This window comes from Erythrolamprus reginae, chromosome 9 (genome assembly GCF_031021105.1).
Source record: "Erythrolamprus reginae isolate rEryReg1 chromosome 9, rEryReg1.hap1, whole genome shotgun sequence".
Lineage (NCBI taxonomy): Eukaryota > Metazoa > Chordata > Lepidosauria > Squamata > Dipsadidae > Erythrolamprus > Erythrolamprus reginae.
In genome coordinates this window covers 30664494-30690202 of record NC_091958.1, presented here as the reverse complement: position 1 = coordinate 30690202, position 25709 = coordinate 30664494, and the positions used below count along the sequence as shown (strand labels likewise).

The following is a 25709-nucleotide window of genomic DNA, read 5'->3' as shown; positions in this document are numbered from 1 at the left end:
CTCAAGCTGAAAAAGGTTCACTGTCACTGCCCTGCACCATCCCAGACGAATAGCTGTCCAGTCTCTTCTTCAAAACCTCCAGTGATGGAGCCAGAAACTCCCATAGAAGCAGTGAAGGGCCACAAAATATTTTATTACCACACTGTGGGCGTGGCTTATTTTGTGGGTCTGGCTTGATGATCCTATAATTGGGGGGTGGCCTAAAGGTCATGTGACTGGCTTAAAGGTGGCCAACTTGAGGTCACTCACGTCAAGGCTTTGGCCTCGCCTCAAAGAGATACAACATATGTATTTACTATTACTGAACATCCAAAATATATTATTTAATCCTATATGTGTATGTGCCATATGTGTATATACATATTATACACAGGCATTCAAAAATATGCATTATCCACTATATGTAAACTCCATTTTTGCTACCCCCACTCCCTGCCCCCCCCTGCCCCATGTGTGCAGCAGCCCCTGACTGCATAGAACAGTGTTTCCCAACCTTGGCAACTGCTGGCTGGGGAATTCTGGGAGTTGAAGTCCAGATATCTTCAAGTTCCCAAGGTTGGGAAACACTGGCATACAAGACTGACTCAAAGGTGTGGAAACACACACACTGTCAACTGCAACCAAAGGCCTTGGTTTAATTTATGAAGCTCAGAGCCCAGAAAACCAGGTTAAATTCGTAATGACACTGGTCACAGGATGAGGTCACTACATACAAGTGGTTTAGAGGACGCATAAGGAGAGAGTTGTGCAAGTGACCCAAATGACACTGCTTAGTGTCAGTTGCTGCCAGCTGTGTGATGACATCATTAAACAAATGGTGCTTTGGTCTCAGTCATGACGTCATCATATGAACTTGCCTCATTTACATTGCTCTAATAATATCCTTTTCAATTTATCACACTTTGGAGCACAACCGGCGCCTGTTTTTCTCTGTTGGTCCCTTATTATTATTATTTAGTGTGTGATGAGATCACGAGAGAAGAGAAGTAAACATAGATAGGTAGAGTCATCGGCTTATGGCCCCAATTAAATCCAGAATGTATGTTGCTAGGTGAGAAAGGCATTCTCCACTTGCACTGCTTCGGAGAGTCCAACATGGGTTAATCTTCAGCCTTGCTGGAAGGGACTGAGTTAAAAATTAGCATAAATAACTGGTCCAACCCCCATGCTGCCCTTCCTGGGTCAGTCTAAAAAACTCAGTCATAGTGAAGGGACACAATGAGTTTTCTCTCCTATGACTTTTGTAGTCTAGTTTTAGAATTTAGTATTTTATAAATTAATTAATTAAATATTACTAACAATTTCTTTTCTCTGTTTATCTTTCAGATACATCAAGAAACTCACAGCGATGGATTGGGCCCCTGCTCTGTGGAGTATAGCCCACAACGCTTTTCCCAGGTCGGAGCCTCTTCCCTGAGTGGGTACCGCTCCCAAGACCGGGTGTCGCCGAACGAGGAGGTCCCCGGCCTGCGCGGCCATACCTCTGTCGGAGCGACTTGCAAATCGGCCAAGGATGGAACAGACGGGGTCAATTTGAATTTCCCGCCGGAATCAGCTCCTCGAGAGCAGAGGCGGAAGAACACGAGCCCCTGGCCGGGCGGCTGTACGGATCGCGGATCGCCGTCGGAGACGGCTAGAGCGAAGGGCGCGGCCATTGAAAGCATGGCGAGCTGGATAGGAGGCCGCCATTTTAAGACGCCCCCTTTTGGAGCCAACTTCCGCCTGCCAAATTAAGGGTTGCTTGACACCCCGTTTTCACCCGGGAAAGCGCAGGAAGGAGCCGGATGTCCTGTAAGACACAGGAAGAGGCAGCGCTTACTGGAGGGCAGCCATTTCTTACTGAGTCAGAGTGTAAACAACACAGAAAAAAAGCCGATATTGGGACTTTTACCGGAGCAGCCTTATTCACACGATGGCTGATCTTCCTCCACAGGGGACAACAAACCCCTGACTGTTAAGGCCAAGGAGAAAACGCACTCCTCCAAGGCCAAATCTAAAAGTTCCCAATCTTCCTCTGCCCTTAAAGAAGCCGAACGACGTATTAAAGCGTTGGAAGATCAATTGGAGGCTCAGAGGCAAACCGCAAATTCTTCTGTACAAGTGCCAGGTCAGAGTTTGGGAACCATAACTAGTGCCACACCCCCGAGACTCCCGGAGGGAATTGGGTTGGCCACAGATAAGGACTGGTCACCAGATAGGTTTGGGGGCCCATCTCAAGTGGCTGAGACAACAAGGCCCGAATTCACTAGGCCTTCTTCTTCCTCTTCAGCATGGCACATGGCTTCGCAACCTCTGCCAACAGCCACATTCACCCCCACAGCCGCAGGCCTTTGCTCTTCCCCTGACACCTGGCAACGCTTACCACCAGCATTGCAAGATATGATTGCCTCCGCTTACTCTCATGGCATAGTGGCAGGGGTACAACAGTATACAGCAACTGCCCCCCCCCGCATCACCACGCCCTCCTCCTTCTGCGCAGAGAGATATTTGGGCAGCTCCAGCCTCCCCATCCCCTGTACAGGACTCATTCCATGAGGATCCTGGATTTGGCGAACAGGGCTCAGAGCCAGATGATGGCCTATCCGAGGATGAGGGAGCACCCCCAGAACCCCCAACATATAAGGGCTTTTCAGACCAGCCATTTTTCGAGTGCTCCTCAACAAGGCGAAAATGACTGTTACTCCAGGTATTCCTAAGAAGCCTACAGAGGCGTCATCAACTCCCCAGCCGGCCTCCAGGGTGCTCACAGAACACTAGAAGGATGCAGACCTGATACCGGCTCCCAAAATCTTCTTGGACAATGTCAAAAGGCCTTGGCAATATCCAGCGGGAGCTCTAGGCCCAACAGCTTCCGAACGCAAATTTTATGCCTTTGAACCAGAGCTAGAAAATTTGCTGGAATTTCCATCTATAGATGCCCCAATTGCAGCACTGGTGTCTAATGCGCTCGTTCCGTCCGAGGTGGCAGATGGACTGAAACCAGAGAACCGGAGGGCGGAGGGCGTGAATAAAAAGACTCACCAGATGACTGCATGGGCACTGAAAGCGGCCTCAGCTGCATCATTCTTTAACAGAGCTTCAGTCCTGTGGCTCCAAGAGATGCTCACAAAGCTGGGACCGGAGGATGGCCGCCTGAGGCAAGACCTTAACAAGTTGCTGGCGGCAGCAGAATTCTCTGCAGATGCCACTCTGTCGGCATCCCAGTTTTCCTCACGGGCCTTAGCAGCGAACCAGTCATCCCGCCGTTTACTCTGGCTCCGGACTTGGCAAGCTGACGCCAAATCCAAATGGCGACTGGCCTCAGCCCCCTTTGATGGGACAAAACTCTTTGGGGAATCTCTAGATAATGTCCTCATTGAAGACAAGGAAAAGAAAAAAGTCCTACCTAGAACCTACAGACGTCAAGACAGACGCACTACCCCTTACTTCAGACGCCAGCCCTTTCGGGCAGAATCTTCCACCGCTGCACCCCAGGCGGGAAGGTCGTATGCCCAGGGGTCCTTTTCCCAGCCCTCCTACAGGTCGGACAGGGGAAACTATGGAGACAGGAACAGACAGTTCCAGCAGACCAGAAGAGCCTTCAGAGGCTCTAACAGAGGAGGTTATCGAAGAAACAAATGACTCCATCAGAACTTTTCCAATAGGAGGACGGCTGCAGCACTTCACCGACTCCTGGGAATCTATATCCACAGACACTTGGGCTCTAAATACAATAACCCAGGGCCTTACCCTGGAATTCATTCAGAGACCACCAAACAGGTTCTTGCAGTGTCCAGTACTGTTCAATCACAAGCGCAGCCTCCTCCACCAGGAGATCGATCACCTACTAGCCATTGGTGCCATCGAGAAGGTCCCTGTCAATCAGGAGGGACGGGGGTACTACTCCATTGTGTTCATAGTACCCAAAACCTCGGGAGGTTGTCATCTCATACTCAACCTGAAACAACTGAACATATACATAAAATACCGCAGGTTCAAAATGCATTCGCTAAAGACAATATTAGCAGCAATCCATCAGCGGGATTGGCTGACGTCAATAGATCTCAAAGAAGCATACCTTCATGTTCCTATACATCTGGACTACAGGAAATATCTTCACTTTTGCTTCGAAAGCCAGCACTTCCAGTACAGGGCCATGCCTTTCGGCCTATCATCAGCACCCAGAACATTCACAAAATTACTGGACATATTCACCGCAGAGCTCAGGACGCGTCCATTACACCTTATGGCGTATTTGGACGACATCATCATACTGTCCAGCAACCCCAGCCGAGCACGACAGGACCTGACAGAGACCATACGGACATTGGAGACTATGGGTTTCTCAATCAATTATCCAAAAAGCCACCTCACACCAACCAGGTACCTACCCCACCTGAGAACCAGCATAGACACCATAGCTGGCAGAGTTTTCCTATCGCAGGAAAGACAAGACAAGGTCCGATGCTTGGTCAAGGAACTGCAGCGCAAGAGAACAACAACACTGGCGTTCCTTTCTCAACTGCTGGGAGTCTTCATATCCTGCATAGGCATAGTGCCTTGGGCAAGACTCCATGCCAGGCCATTGCAATGGTTCCTCATTCCCTTCCAAAGGAATCGAACCAGTCACTCTTCCAAGTTAGTCACAATCCCACTGGAAGTGCGTCGATCACTTCCGTGGTGGACATCGGCGGCCCTATTACAAGGTTCCCCGTTCCTGCCACAACAGGAAATAACCATAACAACAGATGCGAGCTTCTTGGGCTGGGGCGCTTACTCCAACGTAGGAGTAGCCCAGGGACTGTGGAATCCAGACGACCTTATCTGTCCAAACATCAATTACCTGGAGCTCAGGGCAATGCACCTGGCACTCAGACAATTCACATCGCAAGTCAGAGGACAGAATGTACTGATACTTACAGACAATGTGGCAACAAAGGCCCACATCAATCATCAAGGGGGCACAAGATCAGGCCGCCTGATGAAGGAATCTCAGTCCCTGTTCAAATGGACAGAAATCCATCTGGCATCCTTGAGAGCAGAACATATATCAGGCACATCAAACATTCAGGCGGATTGGCTCAGCCGAACAACCATCGATCCGGGGGAATGGAGTTTGGACGGCAATCTGTTCCTGGAGATCACCCACAGATATGGGACACCGGCAGTGGACCTGTTTGCCACACAGTACAACAATCAGTTACCCAGGTTTTTCTCAAGGTTCCCAACACCAGGGGCAGAGCGGATCAATGCACTGACTTGCCCCTGGCCGGACGAGCTGCTTTACGCCTTTCCTCCAGTTTGCCTGATTTCGAGAGTAATCAACAAACTGCTGCAAGAACAAGCAGAGATACTATTGGTGGCTCCATATTGGCCCAGACGCCTGTGGTTCACGGACTTGATAGAACTATCTCTTTCTCCCCCCTGGCGAATACCATACCACAAGGTGATACTGAAACAAGGGTCAATTTTCCATCCGGAACCCCAGTGGTGGAGTCTTGCCGTGTGGCACTTGAGGGGGAGAGATTAAGGAAGGAACACGTGCCTGACAGAGTAATCAGCACCATCCAAGCAGCACGTCGACCCTCCACGACTCGCATTTATCAAGCGACCTGGAAAGCATATTGCTCCTTTTGTAGGGCCCGGAATCAGGACCCACAGTCCCCTTCTGTGATTCAGATCCTGGAATTCTTACAAACAGGTTTGGACAAAGGATTGTCACCTAACACCCTGCGCAGGCAGACAGCGGCAATCGCCACCATACTCAAGATGGACTTTTCTCGCCCAATCTCCCAACACCCATGGATTCGGGACTTTATTAAGGGAGCTGCGAACATCAGACCTGCACCGGTACATCGGTTCCCCACATGGGACTTACCCTTGGTGCTGCAAGCCCTTACGGAACCCCCCTTTGAGCCTTTACGGGGGATATCACTGCGACTGTTGTCGCTAAAGACCGCCTTCCTAACAGCTATCACATCAGCAAGGAGGGTCTCCGAACTCGCAGCCTTGTCAGTCAGACCTGACTTGTGCATCTTTCACACAAACAGAGTGGTCTTACGACCGGATCCTTCATTCCTACCTAAAATGAACATGGTTTTCCACAGATCACAAGACATTACTCTACCAGACTTTTGTACCCACGGGACACACCCTCTGGAACTGTAATGGCACAAGATAGACGTTAGGCGTGCCATCAAAATCTACATTAGACGCACAAGTACCTTCAGGAAGACTGAAGCCCTCTTTGTTTCTTATTTTCCGGCATCTATGGGAAATAAGGTATCATCTAAAACGATTAGCTGTTGGATCCGTTCCTGTATAGTCACAGCATACAAATCAGGGCCCACACCAATACCTAATGGCATTACAGCACACTCAACAAGGAGTGCAACCACGTCAGCAGCCTGGGCAACACAGGCCCCGATTGAGGACATTTGCCGTGCGGCGACCTGGGCTGCCCTTAATACATTCATCAGACACTATCGTTTGGACTCTTTCGCTTCAGCTGAAGCAGACTTTGGACGCAGAGTACTGCAGAGAGTTTGCAACGATACTGCGTCCCTGGTCCAGCCTTCTCCCTCCCTAATTGGTTAAGCTTGGGTACATCCCATGTTGGACTCTCCGAAGCAGTGCAAGTGGAGAAGAACCGTTGCACTTACCTGAACGGTCTTCTCGCTGCACTGCAAGGAGAGTCCAAACCCACCCGGCTGTTTGGCCCAGGGACACAGGGTTACTTGAAAGTTTGGTTAGATTGGTTTAATAAAAGTTGGTTGGTTTAATATCACTATGACTTCGTTTTATTGTAAGACTGACCCAGGAAGGGCAGCATGGGGGTTGGACCAGTTATTTATGCTAATTTTTAACTCAGTCCCTTCCAGCAAGGCTGAAGATTAACCCATGTTGGACTCTCCGAAGCAGTGCAAGTGGAGAATGCCTTTCTCACCTAGCAACATACATTCTGGATTTAATTGGGGCCATAAGCCGATGACTCTACCTATCTATGTTTACTTCTCTTCTCTCGTGATCTCATCACACACTAAATAATAATAATAAGGGACCAACAGAGAAAAACAGGCGCCGGTTGTGCTCCAAAGTGTGATAAATTGAAAAGGATATTATTAGAGCAATGTAAATGAGGCAAGTTCATATGATGACGTCATGACTGAGACCAAAGCACCATTTGTTTAATGATGTCATCACACAGCTGGCAGCAACTGACACTAAGCAGTGTCATTTGGGTCACTTGCACAACTCTCTCCTTATGCGTCCTCTAAACCACTTGTATGTAGTGACCTCATCCTGTGACCAGTGTCATTACGAATTTAACCTGGTTTTCTGGGCTCTGAGCTTCATAAATTAAACCAAGGCCTTTGGTTGCAGTTGACAGTGTGTGTGTTTCCACACCTTTGAGTCAGTCTTGTATGCCAGTGTTTCCCAACCTTGGGAACTTGAAGATATCTGGACTTCAACTCCCAGAATTCCCCAGCCAGCAGTTGCCAAGGTTGGGAAACACTGTTCTATGCAGTCAGGGGCTGCTGCACACATGGGGCAGGGGGGGGCAGGGAGTGGGGGTAGCAAAAATGGAGTTTACATATAGTGGATAATGCATATTTTTGAATGCCTGTGTATAATATGTATATACACATATGGCACATACACATATAGGATTAAATAATATATTTTGGATGTTCAGTAATAGTAAATACATATGTTGTATCTCTTTGAGGCGAGGCCAAAGCCTTGACGTGAGTGACCTCAAGTTGGCCACCTTTAAGCCAGTCACATGACCTTTAGGCCACCCCCCAATTATAGGATCATCAAGCCAGACCCACAAAATAAGCCACGCCCACAGTGTGGTAATAAAATATTTTGTGGCCCTTCACTGCTTCTATGGGAGTTTCTGGCTCCATCACTGGAGGTTTTGAAGAAGAGACTGGACAGCTATTCGTCTGGGATGGTGCAGGGCAGTGACAGTGAACCTTTTTCAGCTTGAGTGTGAAAAGTGTGTGTATGTGTGTGCGTGTGTGTGTGCAATAGCGTGCATGTTCACACCCATAATGAAATGCCCTCCCCCACGCATGCGTGCACAAACCTCTCCAGTGTTGCCCCCCTGTGCATACCACCAGACCTCCAGTTGGCCCGCTGGGGCATTTTTTGGCCTTCCTCAGGCATCAGGAAAGCCTCCAGGGCCTGTGGATGGCAAAAAATGGGCCCAGTGGGCCTATCAGAATGAACTTCTGGTAGACATGTTGGGCCTGCTTTTCTCCATCCGCAGCTTTGGAGGCTTTCCTGAAGCCTGGGGAGTGCGAAGACAGCCTCGCCCACCCTTCGGATGGCTGAAAATCAGCTGGCCAGGGTGCACATGTGTGCTGGAGCTGACTTGGGGCAATGCCTCATGTGCCCTCAGAAACGGCTCCGTGTGCCACCTGTGGCATGTGTGCTCTAGGTTCACCATCACGGGTGCCGGGTCTCCTGCTTCCGCAGGGGGGTTGGACTAGATGACCTACAGGTTCCCTTCAAACTCTGTGATTCTGTTCACCTGTTCTCCTGGCCTGTGGCTTCTCCACTCGGCCCAGTCCTTCCCCACACAACTTCATTAAAGTCCCCTTGTGTATAAAAAACCCTTGGCAAACTTTAAAACTCGTGGACTTGAACTTCCAGAATTCCCCAACCAAATTCTTGTTCCTTCTCCCCCCTCTCTTCCCTCCTTCCACTCCTTTTCTCCTCCCTCCTTCTCCATCTTAACCTTTCCCTGAGTGATTCTTATCCTAGTTCATCTCATATTGAACAGACTGATAACATATTCCCATACATTTTTAAACTGTCGGTGTCTCTTCTAAAATCATTATTTTTATATCGTTTTCTGTACCTATAACTCTTTATTCTAGGTATATGTTTTTAATGTAATGCTGCCCCTCTAAGCCTAATTTTGTCTCTTGGGTTTACCACCATTTAATTTTCAAATATTTTTTCCCCAAATTAGCTGCTGGGGCTTAACTTCCAGAAAGACTCCTTGTCTCTTGTGCCTCTTAATTTTAAGCCCTGTGGCTCCTTCTCCTCGATTAATATCTTGACTCTCAAGAGCGTGAGAGACCATCAATTCCTAGGATTTGGAAACTGCAATGCCACCACAATATAGGTCAGTGATTTTCAACCTTCTTTGAGCCGCGGCACATTTTTTACATTTACAAAATCCTGGGGCACACCACCAACCAAAATGACACAAAATGACACAATTGGTTGGGATGAAATTACTTGTGTGTCCAATCACACTTGGCCAATAAAGAATTCTCTCCTCTCCTCTTCCATCATTCTATTCTATTCTATTCTATTCCATCCAGCCCTCCAATCCATCCTACAAAAGCAGCATCGCCTTTGCCTTTTGCCCAGCTGCCAGCCTGGTGCTCTTCTTTTTCCTCCCCATTGCACCACAGGCAAACTACTGCTGGTCTTCATTAAACTGGAAAACTCTATTCTCTGAATGCTACACTACTGATGACCTCTACAACACATTCCTACTCGAAATGAAAATTATCATCAGACTTCATGTACCTCCCCATGTACCATAAACAAAAAAAATAACCTCCCCATCTCAATAAGAAAATTACAAACAAGAAAAAAATCTCTCTGGAGAAAAAACAAAAAAGGACAAGTTTCCAACTTCAAAAGCCGATATAAAAGCACTTGCAATCAAATAAAAGCAGAATGCCTTAACTACTACAGCAAACAAGAGGAAAACCTCCTACGCACCAAATCTTTTTTTTAAACAAAGTTTATTAAATATTTATAATAAAATCACACAAATTTAGTACATATAGTACAATACAACGTACACACAGTTAGATTAGAAGAAAGAAAAAGAATAGAAGAAAAGAAAAAGGTGTGAAATCAAAGGAAAAAAGGAGAAATAAAGCACTCTGCTTTATCAATTACATTTGATACCGTTGTTTACATTCAACCTACTCTAAGAGTAGTACATTTAATATGCACCAAATCTAATAGAGCTTTCTACAACTTTGTCAACAATAAACTCAAAGACTCTAGACCTATCCCACCTCTCAAAGGACCCAACAACAAAGAATACCACAATGATTCATCCAAAGTGAATCTCCTCAACTCTTTCTTTGGCTCTGTCTTTGTTAACAGCAATGGCTCATCCCCCAATTTCATCAATCGCACCTCAAACTCCCTCAATGACCTAACCCAAGTAGACTTCACTGAAGACCGAGTTGAAAAAGCATTACGTGACTTTAAACCTTCTCTATCAGTCGGACCAGATGGTCTATGTGCTTACTTCCTAAAAAAGCTCTCTTCTGCCATAGCTGAACCACTAAGCATAATTTTCGAAAAATCCTTCAGAACCAGCACACTTCCTAAGCTATGGTCGAAAGCAACAGGCATCCCCGTCTTCAAAAAAGAAGACCCCTCTCTTGCCGATAACTACAGACCAATTTCACTATGCTGCGTCCCATGCAAAGTCATGGAATCAATTATAAACAAATCAATTACTCTACATCTAGAAACTAATAATTTGCTCTCTAACAAACAATTTGATTTTAGAAAAAAACTATCCTGCAACCTGCAGCTCCTCCACTGCAAAAATATATGTACAACTCATATAGATCAAGAGAAATCTATAGATGCAATTTATATCGACTTCTGCAAAGCCTTTGATTCAGTGGTCCACGACAAACTACTCCTAAAACTCAAATCCTATGGCATTTCAGGATCCCTCCATAGCTGCATTACAGCATTCCTGTCAAACAGACAACAAGTGGTCAAAATAGGAAGCACCATATCCACCCCCGTCCCAGTTAAAAGCGGTGTTCCCCAAGATAGTGAACTGGGACTAATGCTCTTCCTCAATGACCTTTGCGATTACATCACAAGCAACTGTGTCCTCTTCGCCGACGATGTAAAACTCTTCAACACCACCGATAACACAACTACTCTCCAAAAAGACCTGAACTCTGTTTCTGAATGGTCTAACACATGGCAATTCCAAATCTCAACTAGCAAATGCTCTGTCCTACACATTGGGAAGAAGAATCTGAACTCCAAATACGAACTGAATAATCAAATTATCACAGATAATCCCCATTCGGTTAAAGACCTCGGTATACTAATAACAAAAGATTTAAGTGCCAAAGCCCACTGCAACAACATAGCCAAGAAGGCTTCAAGAGTTGTAAACCTAATCCTATGTAGCTTCTGCTCTGGCAATCTCACACTACTTACCAGAGCTTACAAAACTTTTGCCAGACCCATCCTCGAATATAGCGCATCTGTTTGGAACCCATATTGCATCTCAGACATTAACACCCTTGAAAATGTCCAAAGATACTTCACCTTAAGAGCCCTTCACTCGTCCACTCGAAATAGAATACCCTACGAGACTAGACTTTCAATCCTGGGCCTAGAAAGCTTAGAACTAAGACGCCTTAAACAAGATCTAAGTATTGCCCACAAGATCATATGCTGCAACATCCTGCCTGTTGGCGACTACTTCAACCACAACAACACAAGAGCACACAACAGATTTAAACTTAATATTAACCGCTCCAAACTTGACTGTAAAAAACACTTTATCTTTAGATTATCTACGGTTCACCTATCCAGATTCCTAAGAGGTCAGTAAGGGGCGAGTACACGTGCACTAGAGTGCCTTCCGTCCCCTGTCCTATTGCTCTCCTGTATCTCCTATACCTTTCTTCTATTCCTATATCTCTTCTTCTTTTCTTTCATTGATATGTTCTATTACTACAGCGTTCCCTCGATTTTAGCGGAGGATGAATTCCGAGACCGCCCACAAAGGTCGAATTTCCGTGAAGTAGAGATGCAGAAGTAAATACTGTACACTATTTTTGGCTATGAACAGTATCCCAAGCCTTCCCTAACACTTTAAACCCCTAAATTACAATTTCCCATTCCCTTAGCAACCATTTAGATTATTACTCACCATGTTTATTTATTAAAGTTTATTTAAAGAAATGTTTTTTAAAGGCAGACGAAAGTTTGGCAATGACATATGATGTCATCGGGTGGGAAAAACCGTGGTATAGGGGGGGAAACCGCGAAGTATTTTTTAATTAATATTTTTGAAAAACCGTGGTATAGACGTTCCGCGAAGTTCGAACCTGCGAAAATCGAGGGAACACTGTATATATATACAGTGGTACCTCATGATACGAACCCCTCGTCTTACGAACAACCCGAGATATGAACCCGGGGTTCAGAAAAATTTTGCCTCTTCTTGCGAACTTTTTTCGTCTTATGAATGCCAAACCCGAACTTCCGGGTTTGGCGTTCAGGAGGCTGCTGGGAAGCCCCCAGCTGTTTTAAAAGGTGACAGCCAGGCAGCGGGGCTTCCCAGCGGCCTCCCGAACGCCGAACCCGGAAGTTCGGCAAAAGTTCAGGTTCGGGAGTGCTGCTGGGAAGCCGCGCCGCCCGGCTGTCACCTTTTAAAACAGCTGTGGGTCTTCCCAGCAGCCTCCCGAAGCCGAACCCGGAAGTTCCATATTTACAGCAACACGAAGTTTAAAACTTCAGCCTGATGATGGTGAATGTGATTTCACCGAAACGTCGCATAGGCATGCAAAATATTACACAGGGCAAAACCCGAACTCAGAACAATCTACATACATATACCCGTGAAAATCTACGAAAACAAATATATATGTATGTATGTATGTGTGTATGTATGTATGTCACATGTTTAAGCTGAATTTGAAAATTAAGGGAGACTAGGATAGATCTATTTCGGCCTTATTTTGGCCTCATCAGCTAGCCATACCCACTGGGACTTGAACCTGCAACCTTTGCCTTGTAAGGCAGAGAATTAACCTCTAGGCTACAGTATCCAATCCCTTCAGCTCTGTACCAGGGAAGGGTTACATTTTGTGTCGAATCACCCTGGTATATTGAAGGAACATCACAGCTCCTTTTTTGCCTCTCGGCCCAACCCAGGGCCATTTCCAAGGCAGTTAATTTTATTGATAGCCGACAATTCTATCTGTATGTGTCACATGTTTAAGCTGAATTTGAAAATTAAGGGAGACTAGGATAGATCTATTTCGGCCTTATTTTGGCCTCATCAGCTAGCCATACCCACTGGGACTTGAACCTGCAACCTTTGCCTTGTAAGGCAGAGAATTAACCTCTAGGCTACAGTATCCAATCCCTTCAGCTCTGTACCAGGGAAGGGTTACATTTATATATATAAATATATATAAATATTATATATATATATATTTGTTTTCGTATATATATACACACACCCACTAAAACCCTCATTGTCTATTAAACAAAATAAATAAATAAATAAATAATAAAATAAATAAATTGCATTTTTCTCTTTCCTGGGTCATTAAGAACGCCGGCTCAATGATTGCATGGACACAAAACTTTGGATACATAATAACACTCACGGAATGGGAAAAAATATACACAATTAACTATAAAATGACACTCACGGTTTCCTATAAAGAAAATCTTTACAAAATTATATACAGATGGCACCTTCCACCAGCTAGGCTTTCTAAAATGTACCCAAACGTATCTTCTTTATGTTGGAAATGTAAAAAAAATCAGGGAACATACTATCATATGTGGTGGACCTGTACATACGCCCAAAAATTTTGGACACAAATTAAAAGAATAATTGACCAAGTCATATTGACAAAGATTATAATTAAACCAGAGCTATTTCTTCTGGGCATTTTTAGACAGAAATTAAGTAAAGAAGACAGATACCTCACCATCCAAATACTAATAGCCGCCAGACTAACATATGCACAACATTGGAAAAACGAAGACATTCTGACAGATCTAACCATCATTAGTAAAATTATGGAATGTGCCGAACTAACAAAATTAACAATGGAAGGTCAGAACAAAAATGATTCAGAGTTCTACAAGGCCTGGGAGAAATGGTTCAAATGGCTATCCAACTCTAAAGATGACAAAGCGAAAAATAACCAAAATTGTTTAATATAAACCAAAATAAAGATATGTATAACCAAAAATCAGATCAAAAATAACTCAATCCCTGTCTGAGTTCAATCCATTTGATAACTATTAGAAATCTATTAATATTACAACCTATGATTAAATTTTACTAACAAAAACAATAAATATAATCCATCTAAGTCGCCACAACCCAAACACCTGCTTGCTTGCAGGTACTACCTCTCATCTTGCTATCTCTCTCTTCTTTCTCTTTTCTCTCTCTTTTTTTCTCTCCCTTCTCTCCTCCTCTATCCTTTCTCTTCCCACATTACTGTTGGATTATCAAATATTATAGCTATAAGATACTTAAATAAGAACTCTGAATACGAAATATTTACATATGGACAAATACCCGAAATATATAAGCTGTGATATAACAATATTGTTTATCCCACTCCCCTCCCACTTTTCTTTTCTGTACTCCCATCCCCCTTTCCCCCTGTTTTATTCCTTTTTGTATAAATTAATAAAGTATATTTAAAAAAATAATAATATAAAAAAATAAGAACGAAAGAACGCCGGCTCTTATTTTTCATCACTTTCCTGTTTGGTCAAATGCCCAGCCTTTGCACAGCACTAACACGGAATCTAACGAAATTGTTTAGCCATGTCCTCCCCTCTCCCTGTATGTTTTAACAAGTCTGCTGGCCAAGCTCAGAGCGCAAAGCTAATGAATCTGCTTTTCCTTTTATGGCCAAGAACAGAAAGTTAAAACCAGTCATCTTTGTCTTCCTCAACAACAGGTGGAAATTTCAAAACAAGGACTGTAAATTCAATGCTGCTGTTAATGGCCTAGAAAAATGAGCACACCTCCATTTATTATTGCAGTTTAGAACTGGCTAAGCCAGAGATAGGTAACTAATAAATAAATGTGGGCGGAATAGACCTTCTTGATGACATTATGGTTCATAGAGTCAATCTTGATTCCTAATGACCATAAAAACAAGTCCATGAAGTTTTGGGATCTCTATTTTCAGACCTGTGTCAAGCCGAAAGCATCCTTTTGAGATTGAGACTTTGGCCTGCCACAAGCTAGAATGTAATATGCATTAGTACTGTGGGAAATTAGGAGGGGTGGTTGCAGGAGAGGGAAGAATACGAGCCACAACTAATTCTTTCCAGAGATTCAAGGTCATCCTTTGTTCAGCACCTGCCCGGAAGTCAATGGGAAGATCATGGACATCGGGAGAAACAGAGTGGTTCATGTGATGAACTTGTGGGCGTGGGGACAGGGGATGAACTTTAAACTGGGTGAAGAACTCTAGGGGAAGTTAGATTCGGGTTCCTACAGTTCGTGCCAACATGACTCTGTTAATAAATGGGAACTTGGAAGAAGGCCAAGCCTTGGGCTCTGATTTATTCCTTGGATGTTAATTGGAATGTTGACAATGTGATTTAGGAATAGGAATAGGACGATGGTGGATTAAAAGAAAAAGAGGAATTGGACTATAATAAAATTTGGAATAGATTTTACAATTGCTAGAAATTAAGAATCAAAGTAAGAAACGGGGGGAAATCTGAATGATAAAATATTCATGTATATATAAAACTATTGATTGCAAATGGCAAAAAACATGTACCAACTGCAATTTTGAAGTATGAAAGTAGTATGTATGTATGTATGTATGTATGTATGTATGTATGTATGTATGTATGTGTGCTGTTCTGGTTCAAGATCAACTTTTCCCAGTCAGATAACTCAGCACAATGAAATATCACAGATCATTTTATTACAGGCATTCTCACAATAACTCACAGTTATGATGCGATTCTTCTGTAGTATAATCTTTCCCATTGTGCAGGTAAAAAGAGGTTGAATTGACCCAGGCTCTAGGTGGAGCATCTACAAGCTGGCTGGCTTAGTGAAAGAGTGACGACAAAGACCCTCTGGAATGTTCTCTCCAATTACCCCTCATCCCGAGTCAGAGCCAATAGGAATACACAAATGTGGTCACATGTAGAACTACATTACCCAGAGTGCAATTTCACTACATTTCCCCTAATGCAATATCTTAAAGAGACATGCCTAAATACAGAGAATCTCTGTCTCTGGGACAGCACTATCCTAGTCTCCCTTAATTTTAAAAATTCAGCAAAAACATGTGATACATATATATACATATACATATACATATACATATACATATACATATACATATACATATACATATACATATATATATATATATATATATATATATATATGCATGAAATACAGTAAAATATATTGTATAGCGTTCTCAATGTTTATATTTGTATGTATTCTGTATTTGTTCAATTTGATTTTTGTCTTGTTATTATTATTTATTTATTTTCCTTTTAAAAAAATATTTGTATTTTGTATTTGTATTTTTTAAAGTTGGAAAAATAATGACAACTATTTTATATATATAAAAAGGAATAGCAATAGAGCTGGAAGGGACCTTGGAGGTCGTCTAGTCCTGCCCTGCTCAAGCAGAAGAACCTCTACAAATCTATAACCCAGTAGTGGGTTGTTGACCATTCGGACCAGTTCTTTAAAACCATTAGCGGATATTTACTACTGCTCACTGAACCAGCAGTGATGACTGGCAGTCCATGCTCGTGAACCAGTCCTCTGATCTTCACAGTTTGCAAAAGAAAAAAAGAACCCTTTGTGCATGCACAGTGTGTTTCCTGGTCTTTTACGGGGGCCTGTGCCAAATGTGCACTTCCATCACGATGTGAACCAGGAGGGTAGGTAAGTGGAACCAAGTGGATGTCCAATTGCCGCCTCTCTGTTGGTTGAGGCAGGCAGGGTTCCCTTGGGTTTCATTTGTTGGGGGTCCAGGGAAAGGGAGGGTCTGGCCTTCTCCTTCTGCTCAAGATCACAAGGTGGACAATTGGGGGCCACTGTGGGACGCAGAAGGCTGGACTTGATGGGCTTTGGCCTCTTCTTGTGTTCTTATGTTCTTAACCCACCCTTGCTATAAGTTATAGAGGGAGAAGCTTTTGCACTTTTTTCATTTTTTAACTTTCTTTTACCTCCAGAGCCGGAGTGGCGCAGTGGTTAGAGTGCAGCTGTAACTGCTAGCTGTAGTTCAGCAATTCAAATCTCAGCCTCCCATCCTTCCCAGGTGGGTAAAATGAGGATCCAGATTGTTGGGGGCAAGAGGCTGACTCTGTCAACCGCTTAGAGAGGGCTGGAAAAGCACTGGGAAGCAGTATATAATTAAGTACTATTGCTATAGCTTTAAGGACCTTCTCCAATTGGGCCCCTTCTCTTCTGACTCTGCTCTTTGAATGGTGGATGATCTGCTTTCCAGCCACCAAACTGCTGCAGCTTATCAAAACTGGCCCCGTTTCCCAGGTCTAATGAACCAGGTTTGGTTCAGAGCACACCACAGCCTCTGCCCCGTGGTTAATTTGGCCACTGTCTTCTTCCAGCTTGTGAGAGGGTTCCAGGAATCCCTCAGGAAACTTCTGTGCTTAAGCGGCTGCCCCAAGGGGCTAGTCCAGGAGATGACAGGCACAAAAGCCAGCTGGGTAGCCTTGAGCCAATGACTAGGAGAGGGTGAGTTCTAGTCCTGCCTAAGGCACGGAAGCTGATTGGGCCCCTTTGAGCCTATTGCCAGGCAAAGGTGAGTTCTTTCCTGAGGGGCGATTTGGCCCAGCCCATCTGTTTCAGCCCAGCCCACTCATAGAGTTGTTGTGGGGAAAAAGAGGAGGAGCAAGGAGCATTATGAACATTCACCACTTTGAAGTATACTGACAAAATGATAAAGGCAAGATTTTAAAAAGAAATCTATTATTTTTTTAAAAAAGTTGTGTAGCGGTTGCAGCTGCCGCTTTGAATCTGGGCAGGACTGAAAATCTTTTCGTCTTCAGCCAATTGGATGGGGGAGGGGCGGAAGGAGCGTTCCAAAATTTTATTTCCAGAGCAAAAGAATGACAACAAGAAATTCCGAGGATCTTTGGTGTTGCTCTGCAAGCATTCGTGAAACCAAGGCAGAGAATACAGCCAGCCAATCCCCCACCCAGCACAACTCGGCTCAAAGCCCTCAGGAGACAGAAGGCAGGAGGGTCACTGAGTGAAATAGCCTAGGGCCGTGATGGGGAACTTAGGGCACGGGTGGCATATGGGACCAGGTCAGAGGGCATGCCGGACTTGGTCCGCTCCAGCAGGCATGCGCGTGCTGGCCATGTGATTTTTGGCCTTGGGAAAGGCTGTTTCCTTCTCTGGGCACTTCAGGAAGGCTTCCCTGAAACCCCAGATGCAAAAAAATGCCCAACGGAAAAACCAGAAGTTCATAAAAATACACTTCCAGTTTGCCGTTGTGCTGTTTTTTGCACTTGGGAAGGTTCAAGGAAGTTTCCTGCGGCCCGGAGTGCAAAAAACAGCACAATGGACAAACGGGAAGTGAGCATTTTGTTCACCTACCAGGCTTCAGAAAGGACTGTGCACATACATGGGGGGAGCAGCATGGGGGGGAATGCACAGGCATGGGAGGGAGGGAAGGAGCGTGGGCACATCACACATACATTTTTTTTGTTGCTGAGCATCGAAAGTGTGCATGAGCCCATCACACACCCCATCATCCACCACACATGAACCCATGGCCCCCATGGGCACCCCACCCTTGCACACCAGGGGCAGGTTCCTCTTGCCATTTTCTACCAGTGCGCTGCGTGTGCATTGTGATGTTTCACGTGCACATCCCCTAGTGAGATTTTCCTTCTGTGCAGGCGGAGAGAGCTGAACAAATGCCAGAAATTAGGAAAAAAAGATGGCAGCATGCACAGACCAGCAAAGACAGCACCAGAGCTGTCGCACCAAAATTGCACAACTGGCAGGCCACTACCGGAACAGTGCACCCGACTGGACTGGTAGGATCCCACCTCTGATGCACACATGCTCCTCCCCCCCGCATGTGCCCCACACTGCCCAGCTGCCCCCCCATGCATGGCAGAGACCTGAAAACCAGCCAGCCAATGGGAAGCGCATGCCCGTGTGGGGTGGAGCTGAGCTGGGGTGAGAGATCGCGTGCCCGGAGAGAGGGCTCTGGATGCCACCTGTGGCACGCGTGACCGAGGTTCACCCTCCAGGGTCAAGGGTCTCTTGCCTAGAAGACCCCCAAGGTCCCTTCCAGCTGTGTTTGGACTGATGCTGAGAAAAGTGGTGCCTTTGAAGCACCCACTTTTATGTCAAGTCTCGGGGAGACAATTGCCCCCTGAAGGTGAATCGCTAGTCAGTAATTCATGAGCGCAGTTAATTTTGAGAAATAATAACAATAACAATTCTATCCAGAACATTGATAAGAATATAATAATAATAATAATAATAATAATAATAATAATAATAATAATTGCTTATCATTTCAATAAACTTTCCTTACATAATTCATCATTCTCTGAAGCTTTTAAAATTCTAACTTATGTTTCTGTTAGCCATTGGACAAAAATGGTAAAGCAACAGATATATCTAAATCCAGGAATATTTTTGTTGGATATCTTACCAGAAAAGTATAATAAAGAGAATACCTATTTAATTTTACATATGTTAATAGCGGTGAGAATTGTGTTTGCACAACAATGGAAAAATGAAGAAATCTATACAGAAGAAAGTGAAATAAAAATACTAGAATGTGCAGAAATTGCTAGATTAACACTTAAAATTAAGAAGGAAGAAATAGATTTTTTAAAAAAAACATGGGATTTTTAGCTAATCAGTAATTCATGTATGATTTGGTTTGAAAACATTTCCTGCACTCTCAACTAACCAAAGAGGAAGGATTAAACCGATACACAGAATTGGAAATGGAAGATGCTGAAGACACATCTTTGCCGCCAGGCTTGGGGCTGTTGGATATAGACTCTCAGCTCCAGCCCATGTTATGACAGAAATAGGGATAAATGTAACTGAATGGTTTTAATGACATGGGTTTTCAGGCTTGTTAAATTGGATTTTAGTATATTTAATGGATTTTAGTTTTAAATTGGTTTAGTTTTAACTTCGATTTCTACTGTGTTATGTTTATATATTTAATTTTATGTTGTAGGCCACCCTGAGTCTCCAGAGAAGGTGGCCTAGAAATCGAAATAATAAATAAATACACAAAATTATTCCCAAAGTAATCTAAAATCAGAAGACATTTGCAAGCACGTTTTCCAATAAACAAATTTTATGAAAAGCTGTCCTGGTGTTTTGGGGTACTGCAAACTAACACCGCCTGCATGCTATGAAATCTCCCCAGGGGAACCCCTCATGTGGATGCAACTGCGATGCATTTCTTTAGCTGGAATATAAGCAATTTCTTTTTCCTGTAAATTGAACAAACAAACAAACATATGTACTGTTGCTCAGGTTTGTGGGAAGATTGGCAGCCTTGTTTAGATCCCGATCATGACTCGGTTTGCTGAAAACAACTCCGGGGTTGTATGAAGTGTTCTGCCACCACAAAAGGGATAATTAAGATAGAACAGTTATATGAGAAGGATGTGGGGGGGGGGGGTAAGTGGAAATTGCATAGAATGGTGGTTGGGTAAGGGATAATGGCTACAAATAAATGCAAGTATGCAAATACTTGAATGAAAGGGAATTGAATAAAGAAGCACTACTGGTATTTACGGAGGAGATAGTGTTACAGAAAATAATAAGATAAAAAAGTGAGGGCACCAAGGTTCAAGCAAGTAATATATATAAGATGTTAGTGCAGGCAGACGGGTGTGCGATCCAAGGATTGACTAAATGGTGGCAGAGTGAATTACAAGTAGATGTGCAAGAGATGAAGAATACAGTGGAGAATAGAAGGAAAATGAAGAATACAAGGGTCAGGGAAACGAGAAGGAAAATATTACATAAGTGGTACCACACACCCACTCGGCTTGCATACTTTCAGCAGACTGTTAAGAATACTTGTTGGCACAGGTGTCAAGGTAAGGAGATGTTTATGTCTATGTTTTGGGAATGCCCGGTAGTGCAGAGCTTTTGGAAAGTAGTGCAAGAGGACACTAATAGGATGCTAAACATACGATGGACAATTACAAAGGAAATGGCGGTATTAGTCAAAAAGAATGAGATGGGAGAATTTAGAGAAATAAAAGAAGCAGCGATAGAAAGCGCTCAGGCGGTAATAATCCTAATCTGGAAGGATCCGGCAAAATGGACAATACAAAACTAGTATGGGTTCATGGTGGATCACATTCAGTTTGAGATTATGGACAAGAGAATGAATTCCTCTTGAATGAAAACCAATTTGCGGGAACTGATGGGATGATGGGACAAGGGAAGAGGATACGTGGTCAGTAGAATCCGAGACCAAGCTACAGGAAATAAATTGGAATCACTTTATAATATGTAATTAGATATTTTGTTCTTGAGTTAAAATGGTATATACAAAATATGCCCCCATTTTGGTGGAGGGGTAGGAACGTTGTCTGGTGGCGGGCACTGAACAAATTGTTATATGTTGTGTGCTGTGTGGATGTTTTATATTATAAAAATTAATAAAAATACTTAATAAAAAAAGAAGTGTTCTGCCACCATGAACTATGTTGTGGTGTGTTCATTGTTGCCTCCGAACATGTGGGAGGATTGTTTGGAACTTGCAAAGCAGGAACCAAATTCTATAGATTTTTTAGAGGAAAGGGTCAAGACAAGAATTGGGTCATGAGAAATAGCATGGGAATTTCCTAGCATTATCTGCTTGAGATGGTGGCTACATCTCTTCTCTAGATAAGGAATCTTTTTTTTCCTGGTCTTAGGAAAGGCAGGAGTTGGTATTTGCCATTCATGTATCGTTTATGCTTTAGTGAACCTGTTTTTATTAATTTGTGTTCCTTGGCAAACATACTCCTTGCTCCTCTTTTACCCACAAAAGCCACCTTATGAAGAGGGTTGGGCTAAGAGAGAAGGACTGGGTCAAAGTTACCCAGCCAGCTTACATACCTGGCAGGACTAGAATTCTCCATCACCTGGTGATTGACCCAGAGTCACCCAGTTGGCTTTCAGACCTCCATCAGGATTAGAACTCACCATCTCCGGTGACTGGCCCAAATTGCCCAGCTGACTTTACATATCTAAGGCAGGACTAGAACTCTCCATCTCCTAGTGATTGATCCATAGTCACCCAGCTGGCTTTCTTGCCTAAGGCTAAACTAGAACTCACCCTCTCCTGGTGAGTGACCCAGAGGCACCCAACTGGCTCTCATGCTCAAGGTGGAAGTAGAACTCACCCTCTCCTACTGATTGATCCCAAAACACTGAATGTTTTAAAGTTAGATTTTTTAGTTATACTAATTGGATCAATTGTATTATTATGTCTTTTATATATGCTGTGAGTCCTCGGAGAGGGGCGGCATACAAATCCAAATAAACTAAACTAAACTAAACTCAGCTGGCTTTCATGCGCAATGTGGAACTAGAACTCACCATCACCTAGTGGTTGATCCAAAATCATTCAGCTGGCTTTGTTGCCTAAGGCTGAACTACAACTCTCCCTCTCCTGGTGAGTGATCCAAAGTCACCCAACTGGCTTTCATGTGCAATGTGGAACTACAATGCTTGGATGCTTGGAACAAACTCCCAACAGACGTGGTTGGTGAATCCACAGGAACTGAATGTAAACATGCCTGGGATAAACATAGATCCATCCTAAGATAAAACACAGGAAATAGTATAAGGGCAGACTAGATGGACCAGGAGGCCTTTTTCTGCCGTTTATGTTTCTAGAACTCACCATCTCCTTGTTTTTAGCCTGCTGCCTTAACCGCTAGACGGAAGTGGCTCTATTGGCTCTCTTGCCACCACCCCCCGCCCCACTCCCCACTCCTCCTGACAGTCTGTGAGCTTTACATCCGAAAGCTCACCAGTGGTAAAGAGATCTATCCCTATTCCTTGCAGACTTACCATAACATCCTTGCACCCCAAACATCCCAGCCTTTGAAAAATAATCCCCTTCTCCGTTCCGCACGTCCGTGCCCTCCAAGTGGGTGGCACTACACAGCTCATACTATAGGTGGACCCAGCTGAACTTCACAGTTTGTGTAAGAATGATCTCCTCTTTTTATGGCTCTAACGTTGGTCTCTTAGAACAGGGGTCTCCAACCTTAGCAACTTTAAGAGTTGTGGATGTCAATTCTGGGAGTGGAAGTCCGCAAGTCTTAAAGTTGCCAAGGTTGGAGACCCCTGTCTTAGAAAACATGAGGGGGGGAGGTCTCACTTACTCCATTCCCATTAAAACAACAACACCATTCTCAGCAGGGATTAGTATGGGAAATATGCTACTCCATGCAGCATTGGTATTGTTATTCCACTCAAGGGAAGGTGTGGATGTTTATATATTTACACCACAAGAACTGAAAAGAATGTTTGCCTCTCCCTGTATTGAAGACTACTCCACCCCTCACAATTTTACATTGTTGAGTTACAGTATTTCAAAGCAGAAATCCTTGTATTGAGAAGAGAGAAGGGAATGGGAAGGGAGGGGAGGGAAGGGAAAGGAAGGGAAGGGAAAAGAAGAGGAAAGGAGCAAGGGGAAAAGCAGGAGAGGGACGGGGAGGGAAGGGATAAAGGAAGGAAAATGGAAAGGGAGAAGAGAAAACGGAGGGGGAGGGAAGGGAAGGAATAAGGGAAGGGAGAAGAGAGAAGAGAAAAGTATGATAATATCAAGTGTGCTAACATGATGTAATAAAGCAAATGCTAGGAAGGTGCACATTGTTAGAGCTCAAATTCTTAGATAAAACATCTCTCTAAATTTCTAAAGAGGAAACAAATATTCAACTTAGGAAGAAATACAATATAAAAAGAATTGTCCTGCACGATTTTTTTAAAAAAAAATCTTCATAAAGAACTGAAAAGAATGAGATCCCTATAAAATCCTGTAAAAGGACAAAGTTGAGCTTGAAAGTAATTGTTTATACATATGAATTGTTATTGTAAAATACTGGATTTTATGGACCAGCACTGTTCTTAGCCCCTAGAAGAAAATCCACATAAAGTTCCTATTTCCGTGGGGAAATGCTGGAACAGAGCTTGGGAAGAGTCAGATTCGAATCTTACGCTGGCCCTGGACATTCCCCGGGGACATTGGACCCGCTCAAAGCAGCCTACCTAGCAAGGAGAGACTTCTAGGAGAAGGAAGTCACCTTGTGGCCAACAAAGCGTTGCCTTGGCGCAGCAAACGCAGACCCACCCCCCCCGCCGCCCTTGGGGGACCCTCTGCACGAGCTCCGAGGGCCGCTCGGCTGGGCTCACTCACGATTTCCACCACCATCAGGATCCCGAAGGGGGACTTGACGAAGTCCCCATCCAAGGCGGGCACGCGGAAGGCCGGCTCCCCGGCGGGGGTGCTGGTGCGGGTGCTGACTTTGGCCGGGAATTCCGTCATGCTGCCGGCGGAACTCTCCGGCACTGCGCCCGGGAGAAGCGGCGAAGGGGCGAGCCGGGAGTGCGGAAGGGCGGCGGGGCGGCTGCGGAGCGCAGCCGGGCAAGCTGGAGCGCTGTTGCCGCCGGCGGTGGCGCTAATGCTGCGGCTCGGGGCGGGAGGGGCAGGTCACCTGGGGCGCGGCCGGCGGGGCACTCCGGTGGCTGGTTGGCGGCGCCGGGAGACGGAGGAGGGCCGAGCCGGGCGGAGGGGCCGCGTCCCCAGCAGCTCTGCCCTCCACGAGAGGCGGCGGGACTCTCCAGAAAGCGCCGAGCGGAGCAGGCAAGCGGAGGAGGAGGAGGGAGGGAGGAGGGAGGCGGGCGCGGCGAGTCTCGGGGAGAGAAGGGCCAGGGGAGACAGGGGGGCAGTCTGCCCATACTCGAGAGGCTGCCACGGAGAGGAGGCCAGACAAGGAATAACGGAGGGAAACTGGTCCAGGAGAGGTTCAACCTGGAAATGAGGAGGAATTTTCTAACAGTCAGAACAACCAACCGATGGAAGAGAAGTTGCCTTGGGAGGTTGTGGGAGCTTCATCCTTGGAGGCTTTCAAGAAGATATATCTCTCCTATACCTTTCTTCTATTCCTATATCTCTTCTTCTTTCATTGATATGTTTCACTTCTTTCATTGATATGTTCTATTCCTATAACTTCTCTTCTATTCTTTCTTAGATATATTTTACTATGAGTACTGTATATCCTCTATAACCTTCATTATGTATTTAACTATGTGTATAACCACTAAAACCCTCATTGTGTATTGGACAAAATCAATCAAGCAATCAATAAATAAATAAGAGACTGGACTGCCATCTGTCAGAAAGGGTGTAGGGCAGTGATGGCGAACCAATGGCACAGGTGCCACAGGTGGCACGCAGAGCCATATCTGTTGGCATGCGAGCTCAGCTCCAACATGCATGTGTAGTATTATTATTATTATTATTATTATTATTATTAATAATAATAATAATAATAATAATAATAAGATTTGTATGCCGCCCCTCTCCGAAGTCTCAGGGCGGCTCACAACATAGCAATAATACAATACATTACAAATATAATTTAAAAAATTAAAAGTTAATTAAAAAACATTAATATAGCATAAACAGTGTCATAAAATCAGCAACTACACAATCGTACACATTCAACCCAGTTAATCATACAACAGAGGTCAGAAGAAGGCGGTCTCATAGATATTCTGGTCCGATGCCATGTAGGTCATTACCAACACTTTGAATTGTGACCGGAAACTGATCGGCAGCCAGTGGCAACCAGTATGCCAACCAGCTGATTTTTGGCTCGCAAAGAGGCTCTGGGAGGGCATTTTTGGCTTCCAGAGA

At 44.5% G+C, this 25709-nt stretch overlaps 1 protein-coding gene across 2 annotated transcripts in view; it reads right to left on the bottom strand.

Annotated features, from left to right (window-relative positions):
* The window catches only part of PLLP (plasmolipin), a 47874-nt gene extending 23258 nt beyond the window's left edge, over positions 1 to 24616 (bottom strand). For both annotated transcript variants that reach the window (XM_070760715.1, XM_070760716.1), the window contains exon 1: positions 24207 to 24616. In XM_070760715.1, coding sequence (XP_070616816.1) covers positions 24207 to 24335 — 129 coding nt within the window. In that variant the 5' untranslated portion in view covers positions 24336 to 24616. The remainder of the gene's footprint in view (positions 1 to 24206) is intronic.
* Positions 24617 to 25709: the final 1093 nt, after the last annotated feature.